The 11,192-nt window shown below is 34.0% G+C and overlaps 1 protein-coding gene across 1 annotated transcript; it reads left to right on the top strand.

Moving 5' to 3' along the window:
• Positions 1-3,946: 3,946 nt before the first annotated feature.
• On the top strand, positions 3,947-8,465 carry LOC114349615 (class E basic helix-loop-helix protein 22). The gene is made up of 4 exons (XM_028300059.1): positions 3,947-4,305; positions 5,922-6,018; positions 6,322-6,461; positions 7,111-8,465. The coding sequence occupies exons 1-4, from the start codon at positions 4,103-4,105 to the stop codon at positions 7,253-7,255; spliced, it is 585 nt and encodes a 194-aa protein (XP_028155860.1). The 5' UTR covers positions 3,947-4,102; the 3' UTR covers positions 7,256-8,465.
• Positions 8,466-11,192: the final 2,727 nt, after the last annotated feature.

Below are 11,192 nucleotides of genomic sequence, written 5' to 3'. Positions count from 1 at the left end.
CACCGAGCACTTACCTGCTGACATGTAAACTACTCATCATACATCCGCATAATGGATTCAATCTCGTATCGAGCTAAAATCCGTAGAATAGACTCATTACAAATTAATATTTATTAGATTACCCCCAAAGAATATCCTAGTCATAAGTTGTAGTTATGTAATTCCAGCTGCATTAAATGGAGTTATGCGTATTAATTTGGTTAAATGTGGTTAAGTATATTTCTGTGTTTGGGAATTTGAGTAGGTAAGTCTTAAGACAATAATTGCTGTACTTGTCACTTGGCATAAAATGACGAATCACGAATATTCGTGAGTAGTTAATACTCAAATTATTATTATTAATTAGTGCCAAAAGATTATGTGTTTATTGTCATGAAATATTTTATGTGTAAGCTTGTAATTATTGTTGACTCAGTATACATAAGAGTATATCAATATTAATGAATTTGGCCAATATTTAAGAGATGAACTATGTAGATCTAAATAGAACATTTATTAGAACTTTGTTGTATTATAATATTCTACAAATACGTGTAACAAAGAGATGATGAAACACTTTTTAATAGCTTTTAGTTGTCAAATATTGTCGTTATATGATGAAAGTTCTAATAATGTTACAGTTTAGATCAACACTAAAACTTGTCTAATGAAATCTTTGATCTATCTTTCTTGGGCCGAGCCAATATTGGCAGCAGGATAAGCTAACGAAAGGTTGTTAAGGAAAGTGGAATGATAAGTACCTTCGGTATGGCCTAATTGTTTCTAATATCAACTTTTCTACTTTTACACAGTATTATTAAACTAAGTCTCAAGTAGGCTAGGTATTGCTATCATATATTATGCTCTGGTAAAATATTGCGACTGTTTCTATTAGAAAACGTTGTTGCATATTTATTAAGACATCCAAATGTTTATCTAGAAAATTCCGGTTTGTTATGCAAATGATAAAAATTATCATTTGTTTTCACACATGGATTATGAGCTTTCGCCAATATGATTCGTGAAGTATTTGACTTGAAATAAGTAACAGCTTTACCAAGAATGTTATTGTATGTAGAAAATGCCAATATTAAATAATTGTAATGTCTTCACTTCTTCTTACATAGGTATTTAAAGCCAATTCAAGCCTGTATACATATACATCGCAGTAAATGTCCTGTCGATATCCGCCTAGTGTTATGTTATGAAACAAAGTTGAATGGATCCGTCAACATATAAAAATAATTTAGTAAATATATTTATCTCTAAGACCCGCTTGCAACTGCAGTTCTCATTCAATTATTTTGTGTTTCGTATCCACAAAATTTCTCAAGATTCTTTATAACAAAATGTGTGTTACATAAAGTACATTTAACTTTGAACGCGCAACACAAAACAGTTTAATGTGAACGGTCTATAACTACAGATTTATTCTATCTGCTTTAAATAATTGACAAAGACAGAATGATTTTGTAAATGAAAGCTTGGCACTAATTGTTTTCAGCAAGTCTTTGTAATTAATACCGTGCAAGCCATTGTAACTATTGTATAGTAGCGTGATATCCGCCAACTTTAAAAATTTATGACTGTTTTCGAGTCTCTCCTCAACTATTTCTATCGTCAAATATAGTACCTACCTTAATATTTAGGTAGGTTTGTATAAAATTATAAATGTCATGGTTAAAAGTTAAAAACGTTCTACGAATTTCGTTTCGTGTGTGTAATATTTACAGAGGCAAATGTGTCTACGATACCAATTTTAAAACTGTTGAGCACATTCACCGCAGTAAATATTTGAAACATAGAAATCAGGAACCTGTTCACTACAATATAGCTATGTGTTGTCGACTTCGCATGAATATAATAAGTCGTTTTCTAGTCATAGTGGTAAGGGCTGTGAAAAGACACGAGGAGGTTTCGGGAATCTGTCAAGGAACGTTAAAAGGGGTCGTTAACAAATACAGTTACCAAGTATTGGACAAAATCTGTATCTACATTTTTCATTTGACAAAATGGTGGTGGTGGGTGGGTTGCACTATCTTATTTTAACTTTGACAAACGTCAAATTTCTGTCAAACTCCATACAAAAACCGGTTAATGTTATAGTTACGGTCAAAGTTAGGTGGTGCAACTCAGCCTAAGCTGTAGAGTAAGTACTGGTGCCAATAATAGTATACTTTAAATATTCATGTTTGTAATAGCCCGGTATCGTAAAGACTTGAAAAACTGCTTACATGGTAATATTTCAGACAATTACAGTGTGAAAGAAAATTTAAAATTTTAAAAGACAATTTGGTGTAAATGTCAATGATTTGAAAAATAATGTTGTAGGTATTATGGAATTGTCTGGAAAATGGAAATTGATATTGTGAAAATGTAACAATTTGTGAGTGTTCGCTAACATTGAAGTTTAGATGTTACTCTTAACAACAATGTATAATTGAAAGTAAATCAAAAAGCAAATGTAAAGTTGGTGGAAATGTAAACATGATAAATAGATGTAAATTGTTAAGCGGACTAAAAAGAAGTCGGAACTGATTGGATCTAAGTTGTAAATAATTTTGAATTGATTAGCTTTAATATGAATAAATATTTCTTAATATAATAAAACTGAATTTTCTTTTCTGCTACCCGAACCCTAAAGACAATGATATTGATTTGAATAAACGAATTGATACACGTTTAAATCACTTAATTTGAAGGTGTTAATGACAACGAAACAGTGAGTTAAGAATTTCTGAAAAAATTTAATCAATTGTCTAAAAATCTATAAAACGTTATTTCAAAGAAACAATAGTGTTAAAAAAATATAATAGTGAGAAATAACTTGATAATTTAAATGGTCACAACAAGCTATAATTCGCTCATTATCACCAGAGATAGCAATTAATTAATCAATGATCTCCTACACCTGCCCATTCTCACCATACTTGGTATACCTACGTATTTCAATTTGTTTGTAGGTACTGTTTTAACCTGCCATTATTTTTTATAGACACATGAAATACTTCTCCATATCGTCACATTTAAAAATAATCGCAAGATTTTTCTTATTACTTTCCTGTTGGAACCGATTTTTCTCTCCAAACTTTCCCCGCTCGTTAAACGATAAACACGGCGTTTCCATTACCACTGACAAATAAATTATCGCCATCGATCTAGATACGAATGATGAACACTGATGTTTATGCAACATTCAGTTAACCCACTTGCCGGGCCGTCAAATAAATTATTTTCAGATAGAACTGAGTACCGGCACAGTGTATAGGGCAGGCAGTAGCTGAATTTCTAAGAGAAGGTTATTGACCGACTTACTTTTCAGTAATAAAAGTAGGCGGAAAGAATTGGTACAGATTGATTTCAATCTGTACTAATTCTTTCCGCCGAGTTTGTTTTGAATAGGTAAAGCATTTGCTTTACCTATTCAAAACAAACTCATAAAAATTAGGGACATTTCAATAACAGAAAGTTAATTGAATAAAAGCGTACTTATTTCCTTTCTGCTAAACTGTATCTGTTTACAAAATCATTGAAATATTAGAACATATAATTGTAAGTAGGTATTTGCTTTAAAAGTTACTGCATTTTTCCGTATACTTTGGCGGTACATCTTATGAGTCAATAACCCGCACGTGCTCCATAATAGCGGCAAAGTTTTTATAGACTACTGAACGTCTGAAAGCTTTATTACTGTCCTTTTATTATTCATGAGCAGCAATATCTCATAAAAAACTGACTTCCAAGTAAAAATAGTATTGGAACGCTTTGTTACATTAACTAACAAACGATGATAAACTAAATACATAAACGAAATGACATTCCTAAAATGAAAAGGCAGCATCCCAGCAACCCAATTAACGATCGATCGAAAAGCAATCATCGCCGGCCGCCAGTTAAGTGCGCCCCATGTATCAGCGGCGGCCGCATCTCGCACAATGGAGATGAGGGGTGCGCGCCCCAGCTGCGTGCTCCGATCGATCGTGGACCGACTACTTCCCATTACACTCTCCACTGTCTATCAATGCGGTGCCAAACGCTAACGCGCGGACGAATTAAAAAAACTATTTTGATTTCAATTTAGAAAGTGATGTTTTAGTTTTTTTAATGTATTAAGTTTTCAAAAATGGAAGGCCGCAGGACATGGGACGGAATGCCTCTCGGCGAGTCGCATTCGCCGCCGCAGTCGGTGCCCGGCAGAAGAACTCCTTTAGGGGCTGTAGGCCTTGGAGGATTCTACATGCAGGGCGGCCAGCCTCCGCCCCCGCCACAGCATTGCTACCCAACTGACGAAAACCAGCCGGAGCCGGGAACTAGCTATGCTCAGAGGTAAGCAACTAGTCATAATTTACCTACTTTAAACATAACTTCTTTCAAATCAAAACTTACGTACACCTAATATTCATTGTTCCGTTTTACATATTTTTGCATAAATTGAATGTTAATGACGTTGATGTTTTCAATCGAGTCTGCGCATGCGCTCTTAAGTCATAACTATACAGATTGAGAAAGAAAACACATCCGAAACTACATAATAATTTAGTTTTTATTTATGAACAGAAGCTTACGGAAACTAGATCTAAAAATACTTACGTTTTGTTGTGTATCTTCCTATTTACCTTTCAACAAATCTCTATTTTAGTAACTTTGATAAACGAGCCAAATAGTTACAAACATTATAAATAGAAGCTATTTTCAATGTTTTGTTTTCAACAGATTGTAAGGTCACAATTTCATGAGTAACTCATAATTTAATCTCTATGTTCAATAGATTTAAAGTTGATGATAACTAAACAGGTAAATAATCTACTCCAAACTATGATTCTAATTAAATTTAAATTAATTATGATACTATCATTTAGTGTTTGAATTTGCTGTAGTACTTACTACCACCGTAAAATGTTTACATAATTTACGTCGCCATTAAGTACTCAAAATTTAAACTTTTTCTCTTGTTACGTAAAGTGAATCTAAAGGTATTAACGTAACTATCTACTTCCATTTCGCAGGGACATACTTGTATCCCCTGATAATGGGAAACCTACTAATATCATATAAATAAAACAAGTTTGTAAATAACGCGAAACACACATGTCGTCGCAATAGCAAATAAATAAGTATGAGCTTTGGGAACATGTGTGCAGGGGCGAACCCTTATGCAAGTGAACTGCGTTCCATTCATTGCATTGACCATGATTTGTATTGCTGCTCCGAATGTAGAGCTTAGAACGAACGGACCCGGTAGGGTGCAGTCAAGTAAACGTTTAATCAATCGTTTAGTAGAAACTTACTCGTAGAAAGTATTTCAATACACGATTCACAAGTGTATATTATTTTTATTTCCTCTTCATTTTTAAGTATGTACCTACTACCTATATTTTTATAAGTCATGTTTAAAAAACTCGCGATTCAATAGACATACAAGATGTTTTTTTACTTATTTAAAATCATATGTTTGGAGAGTCTTTGGGATATGTAGAAGTGCTCATAAAACCCAACTTACTGAAAATAAGCTAAACCAGTCCAAACCTAACCAAAAGTACAATAACAAGTTCTATAGTGTATCATCTCAATAAACCATGGCGGGCTGTAATGAAATCAAAGCTCTACAATCCCCTGGGGCGGCTACCCCATCGCTCCGCTCGTTAGCGACGGCCGCCATTGTTCGCTCGCACTTGTCGCGGTCCATGGCACCCTGATCCCGTATACGAGACTTTAATGGGAACACACATGTCGTATTTCAACCAGTTGACATTTTAGAAGTGCTAGACAATACATAATTTTACTCTTTCAGCTGATAATTTTAATTATGTGTAAAAAATACGGAACTTGCCGCAAGTCAAGGACAAGCAGTTTATTTCCACGACAACAATTGTTATAAAGAAAACTCACATTATTTCTCCATAATATATTTTTTTAAATTCCTATGTTTATTATTATTTCAGGCCGATCGGAGATGGCAAATCAAAGCAAAAAATGCGCCAGGGTAAAACCGTCCGGCTCAACATCAACGCCAGGGAACGACGACGAATGCATGATTTGGTAAGTTTATTATTTCCATGCTACCACCGAAATATCTATGTAGCGAGGAGGTACACTAGAAAATTAAGGTTGGAAAAAGTGTCGTAAAAGTACCTACGGCGATGGGGTTAGGAGAATTTATCTATATAGGCCTACACAGGATGACTAATAAGAGGCAAATACTCATAGGCAAAACTACGTCGCAAAACGTCTAAATGAGATTGAAAAGGGTTAAAATACTTTTCATAAATCTGCATTGACCAATCTTATTCTATAGATCGTACAATAAGAATGAACTTGAATTTACCTCAAATGGTATTCCAGAACGACGCCCTTGACGAGCTCCGCGGCGTAATCCCCTACGCTCACTCGCCGTCAGTCCGCAAGCTGTCCAAGATCGCCACGCTGCTTCTAGCCAAGAACTACATCCTCATGCAGGCCAGCGCGCTGGAGGAGTTGCGAAGGTCGGTCAACCAAATTTATAGCCACGATAGCCCAACGGTGAAGTGGTCGGACTGGCCGACTCGAGATCCGACGAACGCGGGTTCGAATCCCACCGCCGCTCGACTATTGTGGTGAGCCCACTCGTAACACAAGCTTATTTAGCTTAACACTAGGGGCTAACGCGTAACGGGACTATTAGTAATTGGTGCAATACAAATTACTAATAATCTTTAAAAAAAACTCAATACTCTAAAACAATGAACACCGATTTACTTCTACAAATAACCGAATAATACGTTACCGTTTGAGTACTTAACCGAACAAAGTCAAAGTCAAAAGTCAAAATTTCTTTATTTGTTTAGACTAATAAATAGTTCTTACAAATCGTCATAACAGATTCCAGATACAATGCAAAATGCTTAGAAATGTTAAAAGCCAACCACTAAATAATACTGGTAAGATAAGAAAGGTGAGCGCTGAAGCAGTAAGAGGACTTTCGCATTTGCACTCACCAGGATAGCACCACTGTAGAGTAGGGTCATGTCAATCATGTCAAACGTCGTGATCACTGAGGCGCAATGCTAATGATGATGAGAAATAGTTTATTATGTAAGTATTAAGTATAATAAACTGTAACTCTTTTAAATAATATCTAACTGTACATTCCAGACTCGTAGCGTACCTTCAAGGCACAGCAACAGCTGCCGGCATAGTCCCGCCTCCCGGTTTCGATCTGGCCGGCTTCCCTGCAGCCGCCAAGCTTCTCCAGCCGCCCGCGCCAGGCCCGCCCGCCCCACCCGAACCGCCGTCTTGAGACCCGCCCATCAAAATCGAACCACAAACCTGAGCTGTGGGTCGATAAAAAACACACATATTTATAACACAAACCAGTAATTTTAAGATTCTTGTAAATACAAAAAAGGTGAAGATAAAAAAAAGAAACGTAGAATAGGATAAGAAGCAACGGAAAAACCCTATTGCGTTTAAGATAAGTATATTTTAGCTCCTGTCGTAGTGATTAGAAATTGCTCACTGTAAAATAGGTTTGTATAGCTTAAATTTATCGTGCTGAACGCACGTTTTACTCTTTTTGAGCATTCTTAATAGCAAAGCTCTGCTTGTCAATATCTTACTCGGTCACCATGGCGTCAGTCGTGATTGTGTAGAAAATAATGTGTGTAAAATTTTTCATGAAGATTATTCATTAAAGTTTTCATCAAATCATCTTCTATTCATAATCTATTCTTTAGAGTTTTATATGCGTGAATTGTGTGTTTTGTAAACTCCATATCCAATATGGACATCCCTAGTCATTAGTTAGATGAACATGGTTATTTTACCATAATTTTATTACTAAAGCTAAACATAAACTAGTTAAGTTTTCAGCTCAAAATATCTAAACACCTGTAATGGCATTTTAAATAAGTCATAAACTCAACATAAATATTAAACTACGTAAGTTAAACTTTATAATATGTAATTAAACATTAATGGCTATAATTTTAGGGCAGCATTTACTTAGAGTTAATATAATTCTTTTAATTATTTGTATTATTTCTACAATAAGAAGTATCTTCATTCTTATTTATTCAATTAATACTGATGATAACAGCGTATTAGAATAGGTTAATATGAGTACAGTTAGATAATAACGAGCTCAATTTATTTATTTATTTTGTTTTTAGTATCTGTAAATATGTTTACGCTCTCTACAAAAGTAGAGAGTTCGATGATTCCATGTGCCAAATAAAATTAGATAGCGTCCTAAGTATAATAGAAACTTACTATAAAGTGTAGAAATGTGTGATTTTTGATAGAAAACGTGTGAGCGTGAGTGTGAATAGTTTTAATTCTATCTGATTAATATTATACGTCCATATAAATTCGTCTGAAGTATGAAGATAGTCTGGATAAGTACTGTAATTTATGAATTTACGAGTATTATTGTATTCCTGGGTTTGATAAGTATTAAATACAAATAAGTACTAATAGTAGTAAAAATAATTTATCCTACTTAAATCTTATAACAATTCTCATAGATATTGACTATATCCTGTAATAATTGTAACAATTGCTTAGTATTTAACATTTTGTGTATACCTAAAAAATTTCTTGAAAATAGTAGATTGAATAGAAACTATTCTGTTCCAAAACGTACATAAGTACTAGATATTACGGCATTCAATTTTAGTGTGTAAGTAAAACATTAGATTTTAACAAGATAAGCCAAAGTAAATGTGATTGTTAGTTATAAATTAATTTTACAATTTATTTTAACACTTAAATAAAGTATCGAAGTAAAATATTTGTTTTAATTAATGAAGTTCGATTAAAAATGTTCTAAAGTAAAGTGTAGTATGAATCCTATGAACAAATTATTTAAGGATATGTAGTTAAACTACAGTAAAAGATGGCTTCACTACTTAAATCATAACAATAGCAGCAAGAAGGATTTGTTAGTTATTTTAGCATAATTAGATTACTAACAACGTGTGTTTCCTTTCTACTGTGTTTTTATTACCAATATAACGGATAAAATTATAATGGATATGGATAGATGGATATTATATGGAGGTTATTAATATTGTAGAGTCAATGTGACTAAGTTATTCTCAATATGCAGTAAACCAATGGACAATAAAAGAGCTTTTTAAAGCTCTAACTGCAAAGAAATTGTGTTATTTTGTGATTAGTTAAACCTAATCACACATTTTATGGTAAGGAATTCCATCTAACCTCACGCCTGCGAAACTAGTTCCATCGTGGACACAGAGTCAACATATTGCCGATCGAGTAGAGTTAGTAAGCCCCAAAGTATTCGCTAGAGGGCTCTATATTAGAATTCGATGGGAGTAGGTAATTCAGTAGAGCGATAATAATAAAACCTGGCCTGATTTTTATTGAAATCTCAAATAAAAACATTATTATACCCTTAATATCGCTTTCCCATTAAAGGAAAGTAGATTTCACAGTAAAAAAAATTGAGGTTCGAAGCAGATTTTGTGACCTGGAGACGTAAAACAAAATAATCATTTTGATAGAGCTTTTACACGAAACTTTATTGTATGATCGTGACTCTTACAATATTTTGTAAGTCTCCACAGCTATGTAAAATATACAAATTGATTGAAATACATTAGATATAGTTAAAGGTGTTCTTTTTATCAGACACACTATATAAATGATTGGTATTAATTAAATAGAATTTGAGTAAAGTCTACTGAACTGCAATAAAAGCGATTTTAGTGACTACCGCTGGCTTGTATGTTTTTCCTGTCTTTCAATCACATGCGATATGTTTTGAATCTAATCCTAGGTTGAAAACCAAATATAAGGTATGAATAGTTCCATAAACTTGGTCAGTTGTATTACCATACGTTTTGTAAGTCAAGCGTGTTAACTTACCTCACAGGACTAAATATAGCGAAGCCCGTACCTAGCCCATGATTAATTGAATGATTTATTGATCGAAGCTTCCACAATATTACGCCATATTATTTACTGTGAGCTCAGCTAGGTAGGTACAGTAGAAGAGCTAGGCTACCTACATAATATACGCAGTAGCTATTACCTACGGTAATTCTCTATAGTTTTCATTCCAAAAAAGGGTGGTTCTATTAGGTAAAGTGCATACGTAAAGTGTATATCATCATTATACTATGTTGTAAGTAGATGTAAAGCAATGTACATACTTATGTTTTTGCGATTATACATAGATCCTGCTAACTAAGCTTTACTTATTAATATCTCTACCTTAAGTAGTACCTATATCGTTTCCATTCTGATCCTTTACCTACACTTTACCACCACACAAACGACTTTACTTTTTTATTATTCGTGTAAAGACAAGTGCTTAGGTACTTACTAATTACCTATAGGTATAGCCATATTATGAAACAGACTTACACCATTTTGTATAAGCGCTGTAATAAACATGTGAAGTGGCTGATAAAAAAAAATTATTAACACCATACAACAATGTAGTTAGATTGGGCTTTATAAATTGAGGGTAGACTCGACTCGACTGGCGGATCGACCGATCGGCGGACCGATCTAATTAAACCGTGCCATCGCAGAGGAGGCTCCGGTAGACGCACCATGTCAGTAATGAACGTGGCATTATTCTCCGATGTCATAATATGTCTGTTCTACCCTTATGACCTACATCGTTTTACCTATATTGATATCTGATGTCAATTTCATCTTATACTAGCTGTGCCTACGACTCCGCGTGAAAACCGCTTGAATATTTTTTCCCGTTTTCGCAACATTTTTCTTTATCGTAGCGTGATGATGTAGCCTTCCTGGACAAATGGGTTATCCAACACACAAAAATATTTCCAAATCGGACCAGAAGACCCTGAGATTAGCGCGTTCAACCAAACAAACTTTGAGCTTTTATTATTAAAGGTGTAAAAGAGGAATGAGAAATTGACTTTCGATTTAATCAGAAAAACCGAGACATTTCTTTTCATAAAACAATTGCACAAAAGTTTACGTAAAGTTCTTATCGATTTTTTTTATTATACAACTCATTATGTCGAACCCAGTTGCCACGCCTTTGAACGTTATCCAGGGTTCTACCCAACGGTAAAAGGATAAAATGAAATATCCAACAATATCTGTGTAACAAAAATATATCGGTGTTGTGTTGTTAAGCGCACAACACGAGAACAACAGGACTAATAATAAAGAAAGAAAGAAAGAAAGAAAGAAAAATTTTTATTTGGTCCAAAACAATTATTACAATT

The sequence above is a fragment of the Ostrinia furnacalis genome, unplaced genomic scaffold, assembly GCF_004193835.3.
Source record: "Ostrinia furnacalis isolate ACB-3 unplaced genomic scaffold, ASM419383v2 OfSCF0694, whole genome shotgun sequence".
NCBI lineage: Eukaryota > Metazoa > Arthropoda > Insecta > Lepidoptera > Crambidae > Ostrinia > Ostrinia furnacalis.
The sequence above is the reverse complement of the archived record's forward strand: the minus strand, read 5'-3'. Positions and strand labels throughout refer to the sequence as shown.